This window comes from Artemia franciscana, chromosome 20 (genome assembly GCF_032884065.1).
Source record: "Artemia franciscana chromosome 20, ASM3288406v1, whole genome shotgun sequence".
NCBI classification, from domain to species: Eukaryota; Metazoa; Arthropoda; class Branchiopoda; order Anostraca; family Artemiidae; genus Artemia; species Artemia franciscana.
Genome location: NC_088882.1, coordinates 23,640,781 through 23,663,472, shown reverse-complemented (window position 1 = coordinate 23,663,472; position 22,692 = coordinate 23,640,781). Strand labels below are relative to the sequence as shown.

The 22,692-nt window shown below is 36.8% G+C and overlaps 1 protein-coding gene across 3 annotated transcripts in view; it reads left to right on the top strand.

Annotated features, from left to right (window-relative positions):
• Positions 1–22,692, top strand: part of LOC136039929 (WD repeat and SOCS box-containing protein 1-like) — a 115,921-nt gene that overhangs the window by 32,763 nt on the left and 60,466 nt on the right. The window contains exons 1-2 of one of the 3 annotated variants that reach the window (XM_065723921.1): positions 262–359; positions 13,202–13,429. The exons of 1 other annotated variant lie outside the window; for it this stretch is intronic. In XM_065723921.1, the coding sequence (XP_065579993.1) occupies positions 13,396–13,429 (34 nt within the window). In that variant the 5' untranslated portion in view covers positions 262–359; positions 13,202–13,395. Of the gene's footprint in view, positions 1–261; positions 360–13,201; positions 13,430–22,692 lie in introns of those variants that run through there. One more of the 3 variants, XM_065723922.1, reaches the window with a different exon arrangement.

The following is a 22,692-nucleotide window of genomic DNA, read 5'->3' as shown; positions in this document are numbered from 1 at the left end:
TCAGTTTCAAAAACTTAAGGGGTTATACTCATAAAAAGTTTGATCCGGTGAATAGAAAACTGTTTTCACTCGGCTGATTCTACCCTAAAAACCAAAGTGAAGAAAAGGTTCAATGTACCACATAAAAAGACGAGTTTAGGAAGGTGGAGAACAGCTCAAGCCAGTTTAAAAAAGAATAAAGACCGATTTAATTCACTTGAAAATTGATGTGACTGAAAGTTTACAGCGCAATCTGACTGCAAAAATAGAACAGAAAAGATATTCAACGGCAAGCACGCATATTAGTTTACAATACAACAGCAACAGAAAAACAAGGATTTAAAGCTAGCCTACGTGACAAATAAAGTGTTTCATGAATCGTAAGTAAATTTCAAATTGAAGTTATGTATTTAAGTACTAAGTATTCAGTATTTATTCTAGAAAATCGTTTTAACATCGATTTGACCTTATAGAGCAATATTAGTTGGGATAAAACCAATGCCATTAATTTCTCAATTAGCCTATAGTGCTAGCATAGGCCTACATTTCTATTCTCCAGAAGTAAGCTATACAATTCGGAAGGTTATGCTACTTTAAGGCATTCTAGAATATTTACCAGGTATTCTTTAAGGCATACCAATGAACTGTATACCTCTCCCTAATGGCAAAACATACCCCCTGAATTCAGTAACAGTTTTAGTCCTCTTTAAGTGAGGGGAGGGCAAGGTAAAATCTCAAAAATTGCAATTTTTAGTCAAATAAGTGCTTTAATTGGATTTTAAATATGCAGCTAAAGTAATTTAATGTCAGAGAAACTGAGGGGGGCTACCCCCCCCCCCTCTGATTCTTGATTCTAACAATATGTCAATTTCTTAGCTATTTCATTAGTAAGTTAATTACAAAATTTATCTTAAAAACTCATAATTCTTTTTTAAGTCCATTTGCCTACTTTAAATTCACATTCTAATGATAGCCTATTGATTCATTCCAAATTCATAGTCTACTTCTTCTTAAAATGTTATGCCTTTTGGAAACCACTTTAGTCTTCATTTGGCTTCACAACAATTCTCCATCTGCAGTTGATGAGGAGTCAAGACTAAGTCTTGCTAATATCTGCCCAATCTACTCACACAAACTTCAAAAGCCAGAACACACTTAAAAACTTGATGCTTGCCTTGCACTCAAGCTTTGAATCCAAATTAGCTGATCAAACCAAGACAAGCCCAAAGAAGTTTTGGTCAATGTACCTATTACCTGAACAATTGTTTAGGGTCATGAAACTATTGTTAATAGATGCATTTTGACTTTTTGAACATATTTTCTCTCTTGCAAAACTACTGCAAACTGACCATTATGGAGTTATTATATATTTGCACATTAAGGGGGGAGGTAAAGCATAGCATATATTAAATACAGCAATGGTTAGTTTACATATTTAATATATGCTATGATTTACTACCACCCCCCCTAATATGCAAATATATAGCCCAAATTTTGTTTCTAAACTAGGCCTATTACAAATTTGCAATTTCAAATATCCAATCAACAAAAACAGAAATGATTGCAATTCTATATGTGTAAATACAAGAATATTTGGGTCAGAATAACATTCAGAATGGATTCCCCTCTCCAGTAGCTTTGTAATATAGTCATATGACTTGAGCAGATTAGTGTCAACTGATCTCTTGCATTGGAAACCATGTTGAGAGCTGTTGAGAAGATGACTCTGATCAAGGTGCTCAATAACTGCTTTGTTGACAATATGTTCAAGAAGCTTAACAACAACAGAGGTAATACTAATAGACTGGTAGTTTTCCACCTAATCTTTCCTTCCCTTTTTTGTAAATGGGGGTAATATATGCCACTTTCCACTCCACAAGAAGCTTTGAGCTATCAAGAGATAGTCTGATGAGCTTTGATAGTGGGTATGCTATTTCTATTCTGCACTCATGCAAAAGACAGCAGTGGAGGCCATCTGGCCCTGCAGATTTATTTACATCCAACAAAGCAAGCTGTTTCAAAACAGACTCCTCAGTCAGCTCAAGTGGTGGCATTGGGTAGTAACAGTATTTGAGGGAGGAGCTGGGAGACAAATAGCAGTTTCTGGTGTGACAGCTGATGCAAACTGGTTATTTAGGATCTTGGCTTTAATAGCTGGGTCTGAAACTGCCCGACCATGATGGGTCAAATCAGGGATGGAGTGCCTATTTCAACATTCAACAGAAGCATACTGCCAAAACAGCTTGGGGTTATTTTTTATATTTTCAGCTAACCTTTCTTCATGACTCCTCTTCAGTTGTTTGATGGAATTGGTGGCCTCATTCTGCGCCTTTTGATACTTCTGATAGTTTGCAGCTGTTTTTATTTACTTTTTAAATAATGTTTATTTATAATTTTAAATAATGTTTATTGTTCTGATGTTTGCCCATCTCCTCCAAAATTGTCTAGTGTGAGCTTTTTCAAAAACTAGCAAAACAGCTTAAGACTCTTAAGCTGACTTTCTTATGTTGTGTTACCTTTAAGGTTAAAACTTAAAACTAAATCCTTAATCCCCCTTTTCTTACAAAGAGGGCGGATGCAGATGAAATCTCCTCCTTCTAAGTCTCCTCAGGGACCAAATGAAAAAATTAATGCACAAGATCTCAAAATAAAAATATTTTTGAGCAAGTAAAACATAGAAAGTGATGGGGTAAACTCCAAAAAATTTGAATACCATTTAAGTTGGACACATGCATATTTATATAGGATACATAGAAGTTACTATTTTTTTTTGGTCAAAGTAGTTCTACATCTAGGTAATTCTGATTAATTCTGGTAATTAATCACAAAATGTGTCATCATTGGTAACTAGTTATGATTCAACAGCCATGTTCAGCTTCTTGTTTCCCAAGCAATAGGGTCCTTGGCCTATGAGAATAGACCAACAGTTGTTGGGAGGCAACAATATTCATAAAACTGTATAAAGCTCTTGTTTGATCCAATCTCAATTTTGGCATGTGCCTTGCTATTCCCTCTTATCAGCAAGATGTGAGAAGCACCAAACTGCATAGAAAGCTGAAAATCAGCTTCATATGAGAGTATAGCAGTATGATGCTGACTTACAAACTTCAAAAGGAGAACTCCTACCATCTTCATCAGTAGCCATAGTACCAGCTATCATTAGTCAAAGAATCCTGGATGTAAACAATAGGACAGTCCAAGAAGTTGCCAAAGTTAAGCTCCTGATCAAGAATCTGTCTAATGTATATCTCAAGAAAAGTCATAAACCACTGGTATGAATTGAATTACTCACCTGTCAGCACTGCCTCCATTTAGTCTTTCAAATTTCAACTTGACAAGGAGTAGAAGATCAGGCAGTGCAGTCCATCTTTAAGATCAATGTTGGCACAACGTATTATTTATTTAACTTGTTATTAGACTGGGGCACTTTGTACAGAAGGAATTGTTGTAGAAACTTTGAAAGGAGCTCATTTAATTGGAAAATCAAAAGTTCCGGCCCCCTTTTTAAAAAAAGGTCAAATAACCCTGCCTCCAGGGTTAACAAACCTTCCCCCAGCCTCCAGGATAAAGGCTATAAATGATTCATTTTTCCAATTGCTAACATATAAGGATTCCTATTGGAAATAGAATATGTTTTATCATGGGTCTTTAAAAAGGCTTAAGGTTTTAGTGTGAAACTTTAAGGAAATGTTGAGACAGATGCCAAATACAATCAAAACACACTGCTTGCTTGCTGGTTATGAAAAGGGAATATCAGCAATATCTAAAGAACAACTTATGGTATTAATTTGAAAATTTTAAGATATGTCGAGATGTAGAAAAGAGATTTAAGGGCAACCAGCCTCCCACCCCTTCTTGCTCTTTTTAGGTGTCTCTCAGCACTACACTAGAAAAATTTTTGGATTGTAATGTTATTCAAACTAGTCAAGCAGTCTAATACCTATACCTTCAGGATGCCATGCCCCCTCAGAACAGGCTAAGGATTGTAAATTGTGCAATCGGCCCATCGTTTACATCCAGGATTTATTCTTAGGGAAAGGAGAAATATTTGATTCTGGATGAATCTGAAAAATGCTAAGGGCATTAAGGTGAAACTTTCACGAATATTCAATAGTATTTTTCACTAAATCAAGTACACTATGTGAATCCAGTGTATCAGAAAAGACGATCTGTAATATTTTAAAAACAGCTGAGGGCACTGAGTTGAAACTTTCAGGACATATTGAGGGAATGTTCAAAAGTGGCTGGAAGGTCACCAGCCCCCTTGCAAAACATTTTTTTTTGTCCTTTCAAAAATAGTTGATTAAACTTTTGAAATAGACATCTTGTTTAAAATAGTCAGAAGTTCAAATAACTATGCTTCTGGGGATGATATACCCCCTCCCCCACAGCTTTGGGGAAGTGTGCTGAACACAATAAAATACACTGTGTGTGTGCTGATTGTCAAAAGGATTTATCATAAACATCTAAGGAACAGCTGAGGGTATAAAGTTGAAAAATCCAGGGCATATTGAGGAGGATTTTGAAGAGTTATTGGAGGGCAACCAGCTCCCTTGTCCTTTTTTTATGCTCCCATCCCTCATCAGTGTTCAAAATTTTGAGTAAAATGTTTTTTTTTTCAAATCAATCAAAAGGTTTAGTAACTATGCCTCTTGGGATGCAATGCCCCCCACAACCCCCAGGGTAAGGATTATAAATTATGCAATTTTCCCTTTTTTATATATAAGATTTACTGTTAGGAAAAGGGGGGAGATTTGATTCAATTTGTGTCCAAAGAGGCAAAGGGTATTAAAGCAAAACTTAAGGGAATGCTGAGGAGCATGTTAAACGAAATCTAAAGTTATTATGTACATTCTGTTTATCAAAAAAGTTTATCTGCAGTTTATCAAGAACAGCTGTGGCTACTAAGTTTAAACTCTCAGGGCATGTTGAGGAGAGTGTTGAAAAGTGGCTGGAGGGCAACCCGTCCCCCTCCCATTCCCTTTTAGCTGCCTTCCCTCCTAAGGTATCTTATTGAGATTTTGGGATAGCAATCCTGTCCAAACAGTCAAAATGTCAAATAACTATACCTCAGGGGATTACTTAGCCCCCAAAGCCCCTGAGGCAAATGTTGTAAGTTATTTAAGTTGCCAATATTTTATATACAGTGTTAGTTGTTGGGAAAAGAGGCCTCCAAAAAGGCTACGAATACTGAAGTAAACCTTTTAGAAGATGTTGAGGGGATGTGAAGCAAAATCAAAGAATGCTATATATAGGAGGGTTCACAACAAAAGGAGGAAAAGGTCACAGCAGCAATATCTAAGTGATCACTATAGATATTAAGTTGAAACTATACAGGTATGTTGAGAGGGATGTTGAAAAAGGAGCAAAGGGCAGTCTTTTCCTTGTTGCACTTTTAGATGCTCCCCTTAACACCGATAAAGATGTAAAAAATCTATATTATTTGAAATAGCACAACGTCTAATAACAAAACTTCGCGAAATGCTGATCAATAAATCAAGAGTAATCGAATGCATCTAAATTATCAAAAACGCAACATCTTAAGAATGGATAATGGTATTAATTTGAAACTTTCAGGGCCACTACTGCTACAACTACTATTTCATCTGCAAATGAGATTGGTTGTGACTAAGACTGTGACTTCTTTCAACTTTGACTGTAACTGTTTGTATCTGCTACTACATCTATTTGTGATTACTTTCAGGGAATATTGAAGAGGATGTTGAAATTTGAAACTTTTATGTTGAAAATAATCATAGACAATAAACACACAAAAGGTACTAATATAAATGAATAAATAAATATTAACTTGTAGAATTTACGAGTAAAACTTAACTTGAATATTCAGATTAAACTTAAAACGAGCAGAAATCATTACAAACAAGAGTTTGGCTAGCCTCCTTCCCTCCTTCCTAACTGTAAAATTGTAAAGCCTACTGCTTCATTTGTGCTTTACTGAAAACGAAATATATTACAAATTTCTTTTGTACTTAAAATCTTGGATTGTTGAGCTTTCAGCAATTAATATCATTATATATATATATATATATATATATATATATATATATATATATATATATATATATATATATATATATATATTGGTATGTATAAAATTATTTTAATTTTACTAGTTCTTCCCAATGACTGTTCATATAAATTTCAATAAAAAGCGAATGACCCAGTAGGCTTTAGACTTTTAAAGTTAGGGGAGGGGAAAGGGCGCAGTAGCCAAACTCTTGTTGATTTCTCATGATTTTTTTCGTTTAAAGTTTGATTTGAATATTCAATTTAAGTTATAACCAACATGAAATCCAAGTTTTAGAATCCTTATTATCATTTGGAAGTAACTCGGAGGGTGATGGTGGCACAAATTAACAGAAATTGTCACTCCGCTGTTCCAGTATCTATTTTATTGATTAAAAAGACCGCTAGAATTTTTAGTTTCCAGTTGATTGAGCCCTCTGTTAATAATCTAAAATCACTGATTCAAAGCAGTTGCCCCTTGCGGAAAACAAACAAATACAAACCCTTCTTTGACTATCTTTCCAGAAGAATACGATATTTCGTATTTTTGAGGTAGGGATTAAAACCTCTGCTACAGAATCTTGAGGTATTCTGAATTTGATGGTTTTGCCTAACTTCTGTCAAGGTGTTTATGCTAATAAACTTAAACCTGAATTATTTCATGGTAATGAATTTTATTGTCAAGGCGCTTTATCAATTCCATTTGCTTTTTCCATTATCCTCAAGATAAGTTTTTCAAAGGAAAGTAAGGAGCTCCATTAAGCCAACACTGAGAAAAAATAAAGTCAAATAATCTTCCAGGCGTAAAATTACTAAAAATCACTAATAATAAATAAATAAAACTTAAAACGAAAAGAAATTACAATAGATGGCCGAGTCAAACTCAAAACGAGCAAAAACTAACATGAGTAGGGCTGATAACCCCTATGCTTTCTCAAGACCAGAACACAATTTACACTTAAAAAAAAATATTGGATATCTTTTCAGTTTATTTCTATAAGAATCAGTAGTATGGGTTGCTATTTGTATGCTGGACAAACTTTTTCAACAATTTTTAATCATGTCAAACAGTATTTTTTCGCTTAATTTTATAGCTTCTGAAGTTGATCTGAAAAATAAAACTTAATTACAATCCCAAAAGATTCTATCTATGCTCTTTGACAACTTAGATACACTTGCGCTCTTTTGATATGTTAAAATTTTAAAAGCAGAAGTAGTACTAGTAGTATCCCCAAAAGTTTCTGCTTAATATCTCCAGTCATTCTCGATATATTGCTGAAGTGTCTTATTGGCAATCATTTAACACAGTGCCGTTTGATTTATTTAGCCTATAAAAGCAACATTTAGTTTCAAAGCATAATGGCCAATTGCACAATTTGGGGGGGGGGGTTGAGATGCCTAATATCTCTAAACACATAGTTACTTGACCCTCTACTATCCTGAACAAAATGGCTATCTCAAAATTTTGACTGGATGCGTTTGGAAAACGATTGTGCTTGAGAAAGGGACTGCTTGCCCTTCAGTCTATTGTTACTCTTAAAAAGGACACCATGCACTCCTGCTGTAATTGGAGTGCAAGGGGGAGGACTTCCCACCTCATATATCTTGTAAAAACATCTAAAACAAGTAACAACAAAGTGAATACATTTAAAATGTATTTTGTTTTCATAAAAGTGCAAATTATGTTTTGGTCTTGAGAAGGCATCAGAGTTGTCAGCTCTACTCATGTTAGTTTTTGCTCGTTTTGAGCTTGACTCAGTTATATTGTTTGGTCTAAATAAACAAAATACGTTAAAAAAATTTAACTTTTTAACTTTCTAAAAATTATTTAAAACTTTAAGGAGTATATATCATTTTATTTATTCAAAATTCACTGCCATTTTTACAGTAAAGTGCAAATTATGTTCTGGTCTTGAAAAGGTATGGGGGTTGTCAAAGATATAATTTCCAGAACTTCTAATCTCTGATTAAATGTGTTTGGTGGGGGGGGGGGTGTTGGCTTGTTGCCCTGCAATCATTTTCTACTAATATTAAATAAAAAAAACAAGTTTTTTAAGTGAAAGTAAGGAGCGACATTAAAACTTAAAACGAACAGAAATTACTCCGTATATGAAAGGGGCTTTTCCTTCTCAACACCCCGCTCTTTGCGCTAAAGTTTGACTCTTTCTCTTAACTCTACGTTTTAAAACAGTAAAAACTTTAGCGTAAAGAGCGGGGCGTTGAGAAGGAAAAGCTCCTTTCATATATGGAGTGGGGGGGGGGGGTGCCATCCTCAAAGAAATAATTTTTGGACCTCTCAATTACGTTGAACAAATGGCTATCTAAAAAATTTTGTTGGATGTGGTTGGGAAAATGGTGGGTATGGTAGGGTTATTAGTTGCCCTCCAACCCCTTTTGATTTTTAAAAAGGGAGCTGCCCCTTTCATTTTCCAATCAAATGAGCTATTTTCGAAGTTTGTATGACAACAAATGGCCATATCAATATTAAAATCTGATGCATTTCGAGAAAACACGAGGTGTGTCGGGATATCTACTCTCTGATCACTCTGAATCTTAAAAAGAGCACTAGAACTTCTGATTACCAATCCCATGAGATCCCCCCTTGAAGTTTGTGCTATCGTTTTTTCGATATGTACCCTATATGCCATCGGGGCATAACTTACAACCCTTACCCTTACAATTACGATTACGAATTTCAATTATTACCTTTTCAATTACGTTGAACCAAATGTGTATCTCAAAACTTTTATTGGGTGTGTTTTGGGAAATGGTGGGCGTGAGAGGGGGCTTAGTTACCAATCACTTTCTACTATTAAAAATGGCGCTGGTTCTTTCAATTTCCAATCTAGTAAGCTGTGTTCGTAGTTTCTTCGACAACAAATGGCCATCTCAAAATTTCTATCAGATGCATCTTAGAGGCGTGGGGCAATTTGAATCTTATAAAGGGCACCCCTGGGAGTATATAGTATCGTCCTTTCGGTATATACCTCATATGCCCTCGGGGCATAACTTACAAACCTTATCCTGAGGGTTCTGGTGGGTTTTCATCCTTAAAGACAGAATTTCCGGACCTTTCAATTACGTTGAACAAAGTGGCTATGTAAAAGTTTGGATTGGATAGGTTTGAAAAAATTTTGGTTATGGGAGTGGGGTTAGCTGCCCTCCATTCACTTTCGACTATTAAAAAGGGCACTAGTCCTTTAAATTTCCAATCGAATTTCCAATTTTTATCAGATGCATTTCAGAAAAATACGAGGTCTATGTGGGGGGGGGGTATCCAACCTCTGTTGGATAATGTTAAAAAGGGCACTAGAACATCTTGATTTACAATCCAATGAGCCCATACCGGAGTTTTTATGATCACCCTTTCTATATATGCCCCCCATGGCATATATAACTTATAACCCTTGCTCTGAGGGCTGTGGGGGGGGGGGGTCTCATCGTCAAAGACGTAATTTCTGGATTTTCCAACTACGTAGAACCAAATGGCTATTTCAAAATTTTTATTGGATGTGTTTGGGGAAATGGTGGGCGAGGTTCGGGAATTAGTTGCGCTCCAATCACTTTCTACTAATAAAAAGGACACTGGCCCTTTTAATTTCCAAGGGAAACTAGAAACTTATATGTCCCCAGTGTATAACTTGCAACTCTTCTCCTGAAGGCTGTGAGGGGGGATGCCATCCTCAAAGAAAATTTTCTGGACCTCTCAATTACGTTGAACACAATGGCTATCTGAAAATTTTATTGGATGTGGCTTTCATGGGGGGGGGGGGTCATCTTCAAAGGCACAATTTCTGGATATTCCAACTACGTTGAGCCAAATGGCTATCACAAAATTTTTATTGGATGTGGTTGGGGAAATGGTGGGTGAGTTTTGGGAATTAGTTGCCATCCAATCACTTTCTACTAATAAAAACGACACTGGCCCTTTTAATTTCCAAGGGAAACTAGAAATTCTGATTACGAATCCAAAGAGCCCCCTCCAAAGTGTATACGATCACCCTTTCTATATATACCTTATATACCCCTAGGGGATAACTTAACTATTGCCCTGAGGGCCGTGGGGGGGTGCCATCCTCAAAGACGTAATTTCTGGACCTCTCAATTACGTTCAGCATAATGGCTATCTAAAATTTTTTATTGGATGTAATTGGGAAAATGGTGGGTATGGTAGGGTGATCAGTTGCCCTCCAACCCGTTTTGACTTTTAAAAAGAAAGCTGCCCCTTTCAATTTCCAATCGAATTAGCTGTTTTCGAGTTTGTATGACAGCAAATGGCCATATCAAAATTAAAATCAGATGCATTTCGGGAAAACACGAACAACCCTTTCCCTGAGGGCTGAGGGGAATGTCATTCTTAAAGACATAATTTCCAGAACTTTTAATTACGTTGAATCAAATGGGTATCTCAAATTTTTTGTTGGATGTGTTTGGGGAAATGGTGGGCGTGGGAGGGGGGTTAGTTACCCTCCAATCACTTTCGACAGTTAAAAAGGACGCCGGCTCTTTCAATTTCCAATCAAGTGAGCTGTGTTCGAAGTTTCTTCGACAAAAAATTGCCATCTCAATATTTCTATGGCTATCTCAAAATTTTTATTGTATGTGTTTGGGGAAATGTTGGGCGGGGAAGGGGAATTAGTTGCTCTCCAGCCACTTTCTACTAATGAAAATGAAATTTTTATTGGTTGTATTTGGGGAAATGGTGGGCGTGGAAGGGGTGTTAGTTGCCCCCTAATCACTTTCGATTATTAAAAAGGGCACAAGCCCTTCCAATTTCTAATCAAATGAACTCTTTTTAAAGTTTTTACGACAACTTCTTTGATACAAAGTTCCCGGGTCCAAAAGAAAAAAAAAAAATCAATAATACATTGTGGACATATTGCTCTTTACTTAGGCGACGCTCCCTATATATATATATATATATATATATATATATATATATATATATATATATATATATATATAAAACAACAGAAGGAAGGACAAGATACTTTCGTGTCCTTTCCGGTGTTAAACAAGGCTGTGTCTTGTCACCTTTCCTGTTTGCGCTAGTCATTGACCATCTGCTCCGTAACACTGGCACCAGAAGCATACCAGAAGCATAATTAAACGTAGAACACCAAACTAATGATCTAGACTTTGCCGACGATATCACGCTTATTGAGTCCTGTAAACAAAGACTACAAGAATTTCTAGAAGATGTTCGTGACAGAGGCCGACTTATGGAACTAAGAATCAACGCTGATAAAACAAAAAGTATGGCAGTAACCGATTCACCTTTACACCTGAGATGCGATAACCAGGACATTGAACAGGTTCTAGAATTTAAATATCTTGGGAGCACAGTGTTAAATACGGGATCAACTGAAAATGATACATCATGCCGCATTGGGCAGGCCTCCGGCACATTCAACAGACTGAAACCGATATGGAGGTCGCAGAATTTCTCCCTCCGACTCAAGCTTCGTCTATTCAATAGCAACGTCATCCCCGTCCTGTTATATGCTTCCGAAACTTGGCATCTGAATAACACGCAAGAAAAGCGAATTCTAGCTTTCGAGAATACATGTCTCCGGAGAATACTAAATATCCATTAGTCACAAAAAATCTCTAATGAGAAGGTGAGACGGATGACCGGACAACCCATGGTGACAGATGTCATTAGGACACGTCGGTGGAAATACTTGGGGCATGTACTTCGTATGGACGATTCCCGGATCCCGAAAGCGACGTTCCAGAGGCAACCAGAAGGAAGAAGAAGAAGAGACAGGCCGCGCAATACACTGCGGCGCACCTATCAGACGGACCTGCGAAACATAAATGCTTCCCTTCAACCGGCGTGGGAAGATGTCCTTGCTGCGGCGCACATGAGGGATGACTGGCGGCTTCTCGTTGATGTCCTGGGCACCTCTGGAGGCACAGGAGGATCTAAGGTCTAAGGTAATATATATATATATATATATATATATATATATATATATATATATATATATATATATATATATATATATATATATATATATATATATATATATATATATATACATATATATATATATATATATATATATATACATACATAGACTATTGTGAATAATTGTTCATTACTTGCTGTCTATTATCATGAACTTTTTGATGCTTTTCAGTGAAGAATCTTCAGTCTATATCAGAGGGACCAGATTTCCCCTAGGCATGTTTCCTCTCCATCGTACTCCTCTCACTATATCTATACACACAGACGTGTTTTACATCAATTTATGACCATTCAAGTAATTTTTAGTTGATGGTTGTTAATGATTGAATCTTAACCATTAAAAACCATTAAGATTGTTTTCCTGTTGTGTGTTTTGTTAGATCACAGCTTAAATACCAATACAGTTATGAAAACTCCTATCTTGCCCATGAGAAGCTTTTGGTACAGAGCTCTGAACTTGGCACCTCCTCCAAGCCCGCGCTCCGACGCTTAGATCGTACGGTAACACCATAGGAGGGAACGCAATTTTGTTTTGCCTTACAACAAGGATAAAGTACCAGCCACAGCTTAGATACCAATACCAGTTTCCTGTCTCCAGCCGCTAGCATCGAAACCGTGCACTGTGTCCCAAAAATGAATCAAGTTTTTATAACTGTATTGGAATCCAAGCTGTGACCTAAATTGAAACTGTGATTAGAGATTTTAGAAACAGAATTTGGTGTGACCTAGCGTTGGTATTTAAGAATATCTGATCTTGCTAAATACACAGGGTCTAATATTGTAAATCGTAGTTATACGAAGCTGCAGAGTTATATGAAGTCAGATACTCAGAGTTATATGGGATTTTTAGTTGGCATTATTGAAGAGTCTAATTGAGGTCGGTTTCCTCTCCTAGTTTGGAACTAAAGGGGCTATAATAAAATATACCACTAGCATTTCTTTGGGGTTCAAGTTGTCCACTATATACTATTCTAGAGTATAAAATGAAGTTAGTAGGACTTTTATGGAGTAATCTTTTTTCATTTTTGCAGAGATTTATCATTAATTTTTACAAAGCTTATTTTATTTCTTTGATTAATGGTTTGATTAACTAACATGGTTTAACATTTTCATCCTCATTATAGAGGCTTTTCGATTTTTTTTCTCGCCAGTACAAATTCGGTCTGAGGCTTTTGGTAAATGATTATGGGGCTCACGTCCTTTACACAATTGTATTTCTAGTATGGAAGGCACTACCCTGCAAGAGTTGGCATGGTTTTTAAAGATTGCTCTTATTGTTTTTCATCCCCAATTATGAAAAGACTTGAAAGTAGTGAGATGGCAAGAAGGCTGGTGCTAATCCTACTACAGAATCTAATTTTTGCCAAACAAAGAGTTTTAACACAGTCTCCATATTCCGCTGTTGTTCCAGATTTATGGTGGATTGTGTAAAAAAAAAGGTATTTCGAGGTAATTTTAGAGTTATTTTGTTGAATTCTATTAAATCTTTTTGGTCTGTGTTAACATTTATATTTATTCATATTATTAAGTTGCGTTTTTATAAACAGAAATTTATAAAATGAAAAGATTATTTCTTAGGACAGTCTTATTGTTGGAGGTAATTGGAAGAAGATGGTTAAGCTCGCCTGCAGCTTTGGTTTTCTGGCATTAATTATTGAATTAGGCGATATTTTGGCTTGTCGAATTTAATTCAAAATAAATAGCCGGAAGGAGCTTAAACACCTTCTTCTAATTAATTATATTTATTTTAATTTTTCTTCGAATTTTTATCAGGAGTCTATATTGACAGGAGAAGTTAGGTCTTGCCTGTTGAGGGGATCGTCTTCCTGAAACGAGAAACAGATGAAAACAGAGAAAGGTTGTGAATTTTACCTGGGCGGTTCATTTAGACCTCCCCTATGGATCGGGAATCTCTCAACTCTTTAGATTTATAATGTGCAATTATGCTAACATGTACGGCTCAGAAACCATGTTACAAGTCTAAAAATTTAAGTCAGACTATTAAAAGAATAAGGAACAAACAATTATATCTTTTCTTATTTCTGATTTAGATTTTGTTATCATCATTATGATAACAATTCTTGTTATCTATGGGTTGATTCACAAAACTAAGTAGAGGTTCAAGTTACAAAGGCCTATTGTCTCTTTACCCCCCAAAACAGAAAAAAATAATATAGCACCAATATCTACTGTGGTATTGGTGCCCTCGGGCATAGTATTTTGGGTGGGTTGACTACCACTTTTTTTCCTTTGTCGAAGAGGCTTCCTTTGTACTGTCAAGGTGTCCGCCATTACTCTCACTCACTCCGAGAGACGGTGACTGAAATTAGCAGTAGCAGGCCTCTCTTTGTGCCTAAAACTCAGGGGCCCTGTGAGAAGGTTCTCATCGCTATCCCCAAGCTCACTTAATTGAAGGATTCTAGACAGACAAGCTTCATTAATCAAAATAGCATTTGAATCTAGCAAAGTAACCACATACAGTTCAATACGCCTTTTTTTGTTATCCATCCCTTAATCGCTTGGATTGGATGTATAGATTATTTAAATTTCAGTATGCTTGATTTTGACAATAGATCTAGCGTTACTGAAAATTTCCATTGAAAATGATGCATTAAATTCAATGTTCTAACGGAGGTGCTTCCATACACCAAAATCCAGCCGAGCTCCTAGGTCTAATTTTACTTGAATCCTCCATTGAAAGCGATGTTTTCCAGTCAGACCGACTAACGGAGATGCCTCTATATACCCAAATCTACCCCAGTTCCCCTCCTGGATACTAATTTTGGTACTTGTGTCTTATTGTCACCACACTCAAGTTCTGTCGAGAAGCGCAGTTTGGTTAATACTAATGAAATAAAACACGATGAAAATATAATACTTTAGAGGTCGGTTTGAATGTTTGAAACCACTTTAGTAAGTCCTGTAGCCCAAAAGAAGCAGGCTCTAAGTTGGAGTGAAAATACGAATTTGAAATTTAAGACCTTTGTTCACCGAAAAGACAAGAAAAAAGAGGCATGAAATGAAATCTATTTTTTCTTTTTATCTCCAAATTCACTTAAAACTCGGAAAAATTGCTACCAGAAAGAAGATGTGAAATTTATTAAAACTTTAATTAAGATTTTGGGTCCTCGGGGAATAGTTTGAAATGTCATGGATGCCACCTGAGGTGTCACTAGCTAATTTTTTACTATTTTTGGGGGGTGTGGGAATTGATTTTAAATCCTTTCTTGACATTTTATCGGCTGCTTTTATTTCATTGGTTAACACAATGTTAGTTTCCTTCTTGCCACAATATAAACATATATACGAACAGAAGTGGAAACTCCTATACTTTCCATTAAATATTTTTGAAACAAATCTGAAACTACACAAGCTAACCAATGTTTATGGCCCCGACTTCGCGCACGCGCTATGACAAATGTTTTGCGACGAACTTATGAGGAAGTCAGAAACCTGTCATACTTAAGTTTTGATCCGATCGATGGAAAACCAACCAAATAGCAATTAAAACTATTAACTCTGACAGTCTGGGAACTTCCCAGATTGCACGCTATGAAATGTGTTATGTCTGGAGAAACTTCTAACTACTTTTCATACTGTGCCTTCTTACAGTATAATCTGGAGAAGAATTGCTCCCTATATTGCACTAAGAAGTATCTGTACAACTAATTAGTCAAACAGTTCGTGGTAACGAGCTGCAGTAAGGAGCGGCCCGGCTCAACAGTAACCGAAACTCTAAAAACAAGATTTTGATACCAATATATGCATCAAAAGAATTGTAATTTTTGCTGATTTTAAATATATAAGTATCATCAAGTTTAGTCTTACCCATCAAAAGTTACGAGCCTGAGAAAATTAGCCTTATTTTCAAAAAAGGGAAAACCCCCTAAAAGTCATAGAAACCTATTAAAAATTACATTATCACATTCTGCGTATCAGAGAACCTAACTGTAGAGGTTTCAAGCCCTTATCTGCAAAATGTGGAATTCTGCATTTTTCACCAGAAGAAAGATCATGGATGCGTGTTTTTTTTTCCCCAGGGGTGATTGTATCGACCCAGTAGTCCTAGAATGTCGTAAGAGGGCTCATTCTAACGGAAATTAAAAGCTATACTGTCCTATTAAGTGGCCCAAAAATTGGAGGGCACCCCCTCCTCCCCGCGCTCATTTTTTTCCAAAGTCACCGGATCAAAATTTTTAGATAGCCATTTTGTTGAACATAGTCGAAAACCAAATAAATTTGTCTTTGAGGACGACTTAATCCCCCAGAGTCCCTGGGGGAAGGGCTGCAGGTTATGAACTTTGCCCAATGTTTACATATATCATTGGTTATTGACGAAGTATAATGAGGTTTTCAGGGGTATTTTTTCTGGTGGTGAGGGGGGGTCGGGGGTTACGTGAGAGGATCCTACCATGGGGGAATCTATCATGGAGGAAAAGAATTTCCATGAAGGAGGTGCTAGATTTTGCAGCATTATCTAAAGCAACAGTGAGAAATTAGATAAAAAAACAAGTTTTTTCAACCGAAAGTAAGGAGCAATATTAAAACTTAAAACGAACAGAAATTATTACATATATGAGGGGTTTGTCTCCTCCTCAATACTTCGCTGTTTACGCTAAAGTATTTTTGGTAATTTCAAGAGCTGTTTATTCTTATTAAACGGCTTTTGTGTTTCAGGGGTCATTATTAAAGAATTGGAGAAAAATTCGAACTTTAGTGCAAAGAGCAAGGCATTGACGAGGGGGCAAACCCCCTCATATACTTAAAAAAAATATACGAATATAGAAGTTAGTTTCATAAGATAGTTTATAAGTTCCGTTTATTCATTACTAATGAAACATTCGTAAATAAAATCAAAAGTCAGTGGACTCTTTAAAAAAAAAAATTGGAGGGCAACTAGGCCCCCTCATCCGTCCCTTTTTCCTCAAGATCGTCCTATCAAAGCTTTAAGAAAGCCATTTAACCAAAAAAAGCAAGAGAGAGAGAGAGAGAGAGAGAGAGAGAGAGAGAGAGAGAGAGAGAGAGAGAGAGAGAAAGAGAGAGACGCACACCCAAAGAACAAGAACCGAGAGCTCATTTGGCACTTGTGACGAGGTCGGAAGAGCCAACACTTTGCAAGGTTATCGCGGTGATGTTTTTTTAGAGACTACCATGATAAGCGCCACTGCGCGGGATTTCTGCCTCTGAAGCAGAATAGCTTTTTTTATAATTTTTGATCGCTTTGAATCCATCCCTTTATTTTGCTCCTCCTAAGCTTGATGGCTCATGCTATAGCAAATTCCAGATTTAGTCACCATAAAACGTGATCAGATCTGATATTTTTGGTAGAAGTGTTAGTCAAGGCCAGATATTTTAAAAAGGTTTTGAAATTAAACTAAAAATTAATACTAAAAATGGCAGAGCAAGGAAAAAAAATATAAATATTGTATCTGTCAGGAATCGAACCCACGACCTTAAACTAGAATACGAACACCATACCCACTGCGCTATGCAGGCTTTCAAGGAGACATTTTCTAAATATTTTTTGTAATTTTTCCGAATTAGCCCTCCATCCACTCCCTCCCAGATGGCCGAATCGGGGAAGTAACTATTTTAAATTTAATCTGGCCGAGTCCCTGATACGCCTGCCAACTTTCATTGTCCTAGCTTATCTAGAAGTGCCCGAACTATCAAAACCAGGACCGACCGACAGATGGACAGAAATTGCGATTGGCCAATGGGCAAGTGCCATAAAAACTAACTCTTAGAATTTGACAACGCTTTTGTCTGTGAAAACCTAAACAATAAGAACTTGATGGTTCCCAAAGTCAACTGTGCTTTCAAAGGAGATACCTTTCTTAAACTTTTCTTAAACCTTCTTAAACTTTTTTTGGGCATTTGTTTTTAGCTTAATTTTGATGATTTTCCACCCATATTTTTTCTTCCATTTTTTTTTTGACGGCCGCTACTGCCAAAAATTGTAGTAGTTAATATGGAAGTCTTTTCAACAAAAATTGATTTTGCTTTTTTTCCAAGTTTTTGACATACTAATGGCGTGCAAATTCCTCTTTATCCCTTTCCTTTGGATTTCTCAACGAAACTAAAAAACAAAATACAACTCAGATAAAAATCTCAAATTTGGAAAACCCAATATCTCGCGTGAGGGGGGGGGGTACTTTCCGTGGGAGATACATTTCATGCAGGGCGTTCTCCTGAGAGTATTTTTTTGGGTGGGGGGTAACACCTAGAACCAAAATTCAGATACATCTCATTATGAGTTGGTCAGAGCGTTATTATTTTCTTTTCTAGAGGCACTTCAAACGGAAGGGGTAGCCGTGTAAAATTCGAAACGGACTCATTCAATTGCAAATTAAAAGATCTAATGCCATTTAAATCAAAAGTGATCGAAGAGCAAGTAGTCCTCTACGCCCCCTTTTCCCCAAATGCATCCGTTCGAAATTTTGAGATAGTCGTTTTTGTCAAAATAGTCCTAAGAACAGACAGCAATAACTGCGGAGGCGACAAAACCGCTTAGAACCTGGGGGCAAGTGTTGTAAGTTATGTTTCGCGGTTATATAAAGTTTTTATGGAGGGTGAGGGTTAAACTTTGTAGGAAGCTCATTTGATCGGAAATTAGAAATTCTAGCGCTCTTTTTAAGAGTCAAAAGTGACTGGAAAGCAACAAGCCTCCTTCCATGCCCTCTTTCCCCCAAATGCCTCCGATTGAAACTTTGATAGGCATTTGGTTCCAAATAGTCCAGAGAGCACATAGCAATGGTTCCGGGGTGGACATAGCCTCAAGAGCCTGGGAGTGAGAATTGTAAGGTTTGCCAGGGGAAATATAAGATTTTTATTTAAGGGGTGGTCGGAGGAACTTTCACACACACAGGGGGGATCACACTCACATTTGCTCTCACACTTTTACTCATACCCAGGTGGAAAAAATGATTGTATAAACTTCGGAAGGGCATTTTGATAGCCCGGATACGTGGTTTCTTTCAAATTACCTATGGCCCATCCCATTTAAAGTCCGAGGTCCTCCTGCGCTCCCAAGCTGATCCCGAGACCATGCACATACGTTATTTGGAAAACCTGAGACATATGGTTTGTTTAAGTTTAAATCGCTACTTTACTAGACATAGCCTTTAGTCCAAGAAGATTAGAACAGAAATTTTTGAAGCGACTAGAGACTATATCTTTGGGCTGCCCCCTTTGCCTACTCTTTCTAAGTTAAGATTCAGTTTCTGCTTGCGTCCCCCCCCCAATACCCCCAAAGCATCCAAATTTACCCGAAATGTCTTCCCAGGATATTGTAGATACGCTGCTTTGATCACCTGGTAACTCATAGTGTTTTGATTTACATAACTAATTCGAATAGATTTTAGTTGCCATAGAGGCTTTTAGTGGACTAATGCATAGATGGATTAAATAAAAACTGTTTTTAGTCTCAAAATTTAGAATTAAAAGCCCTATACAAAAGTTAAGTCCGCTGAAAGGTCCACAAAATCTTTGACCTCACAACAACCTTTTGAAGTTTCTGGTCGATCTCCCAAGCCGTTCTTGAGATGTTGCAGATACCGTATTTTGTTTACATTTATAAGTACAGTTTATTTTTATTTACATTGCTACTTCAGTGTGTAGTCCTAAAAGGGGTTTACAGGGCCAAAACTTTAAGGCAGTTTTGAGACTTAATATATTTAGTCCTTCTCTGAACCCTCCCTCAAGTTAAAATTTAAAACCCTCACGGTTCAGAAAAATAATTGATCTACGGAGCAGTTACCTGAATATTGCAGATACGCTATTTTGATAACCTGGAAATACATCGTCTCTTTGATTTACCTAACTACTTGGCCGTGAATAGATTCTCTTGGTTGTGAATAGAAATCCTCTAGCAGCTTATACTGCTAAAACGTTTTGTTTTACTGGCGACAAATATATTTAACCCCTCTCCTGCCCCAAGACTAAACATGAAGACCCCCTTCTCATTTTCTGCTCTTACCTATTTTTAAGTTTTTAACTCTATACCTTAAGGCGTTCTGGAGATGTTACAGATATTGCATTCTGATGATTTAGTTACACATAGTGTCTTTTGATTAACCTCTGACCCCTCCCAAGGTCGAAATTTTAAGTCCACGTGACGGCCTACTAGTACTTCCTGAAAATTTAATATTTAAGAATAGTAATGACGTGATTGATATTTGAGCATTGAGGACAGCTTAGTTGAGGTCTTTGCCAATATATCTTTTTTTTCTTTTTGTTTTATTCATTGTTGAAAGTGATTGTCATTTGCTTCGGTCTATTTCTTGATACTCTTTTTATTCTCTTTTAAAGAGTACCCTGTCTCAGAGCGTATTTGCGACATTTGTTTTCTGTTGCATAGTTTTAAGTATCAAAATAAATATTTTTTTCGCTTTTTTTCTGTTGCATAATTTTAATTATCAAAATAAACAGCTTTTTTTGCTACTCTTTTAAATTTCGAAGTTCCATAATTTTTTTTTTGCTTTCGCGGCATTGACACTTATTGTGGATTGATATAGTGAATTCATGGACACGAAAGAAAAGGCATGATTACAAGAGAAATATCAATGAAAATTTGGTAAAATACATGTCCATGAAAACCCGGATAATATATACTGAAAATCTCAGTAAGGTACAAGCTAAACCTTAACCTTCTCAAAATATATCCTTCATTTCATTTATTTTCATCCGGAAATTTGAATCGCAACCAACTGCGTAGTTACGTTATGATCGCAATAGTCAAAATATTGAAATCTATTCTTAGTTAAGTACAATAGCTCCGATCATTTTCATTTTGTGAAACTAGTTTTATAGATGCTACTTAAGAATATGTTTTATCGTGGTGCTTGTTCACAAAGAAAAATCCCCGCATGTCGTGAACCACAATCGTTATTTTCTCTCCGCTTATTTATTTAACAGTTAGTGGTAGTGAACTGTTAAGTAAGGAGTGACGCGGCCCAATAGTATCCGGAACCCTAAAAACAGAATTTGATAACAAAAGATACCATTCAAAAGCTATGAGCTCGAGAAAATTTCTAAAAAGGGGAAGACATTCTCTAAACCTCAAGGAATCCCATTGAAAATCCGCACCATCAGACTCAGCACGTCAGAGAACCTACCATAGAAGGTTCAAGCTCCCGTCTGCTAAAATTTGGAATTTTATAAAAAAAAAATACCAGTAGAAAGATCACGGATTTTTTTTGTTTTTTTTTGGAGGAGAATTAGAAGTTCTAATGCCCTTTTTAAGTCATCAGAAAGATCCAAGGGCAGCTAGTCTCCCTCCCACGCCCTTTCCACCTAAAATTGGTCTTATGAAAATTTGGCTGAGATGGTCATTTTGTTTAGTATATTTGAAAGGTCCAATAAATGTGCCTTTGGTGACAATAGCCGCTTCCCATGGGCTCCTGGGAAATGGCTGCAAGTTGTCAAATTCGCCCATGGTTTACAATCAGTAGCCTGTTTGTTATTGGGAATTTTACATATGTTTTCCACGGGTAGAATTTATTGTTGGGGGGAAGTTCTCGAGGGTGAGCTTTCCAAGGAATTTTACAAAGTGGGATTCCCTTTAATTTATATGCAAAAATTCGTCTTATTTATCTTACTTTCTCATTGATGACATAATTTTGCACGTAGAGGTGTTCCGGGCGAAGTTTTTAGCGTGGTTGGAAGTATCTTTGGGATTTTGCTATGGAAGGGGGGTTGGCTAGGGATCATTCCATGAGTAAATTATCACCAGGAGAAATTTTCCATGGGAAAATCTCTCACAGGAGAAACTGTCCATTGGGGGTGGGGGGATTTGCGGGAAAAATGTTCCATGTAGGGAGGATTTCTAGCATGACTTGAAAAAAACGATCAAAAATAAAATAAATGACCATTTTTTTCATGTGAAAGTATGACAAGGAAAATTTTTCACATTTGTCCACAAGAAACTTCCAGAGGAGAATTTGTTACGAGGGTCGAATTGTCCGTGGGTAATTTCCCGGTAGGAGAGTGGGTGAGGATTCTACGTCGGAGGAACTTCCCACAGGTGATTTTTTGAGGGGGACGGAGATAAAATAAATGACCATTCTCTTTTCATGTGAAAGCATGCTAAGGAGAATTTCTCACATTTGTCCACAAGAAATTTTCAGGGGGGAATTTGTTACGATGGTCAATTGTCCGTGGGTAATTTCCCGGTAGGAGAGTGGGTGAGGATTCTACGTCGGAGGAACTTCCCACAGGTGATTTTTTGAGGGGGACGGAGATAAAATAAATGACCATTCTCTTTTCATGTGAAAGCATGCTAAGGAGAATTTCTCACATTTGTCCACAAGAAATTTTCAGGGGGGAATTTGCTGCGAGGATGAATTGTCTGAAGGTAATTTCCCGGTGAAGGAGTGAGTAGTCTACGTGGAAAGAACTTTCCACTGATGATTTTTTGCGGGGGAGGGGAAATTTTCATGAAGAAGGAAGGGGGGATTTTCTGGTAGTAATTGAAAAACGACAAGAAATTAAATAAAAGAAAGTTTGTTCAAATGAAAGTAAGGAGGAACTTCATAGCTTAAAACAAACTGAAATTATTCCGTATGTGAAAGATGCTTCCCCTTCCTCAATATCCCGCTCTGTATGCTAAAGTTTGTCCCAATTCTTTAAGAACCACTTGTAAAAAACAAGGGATGTTCAACAAGAAGAAGATTTTTTTTTAAAGTAGGCTTACTTAAAAACTTAAGCGCCAA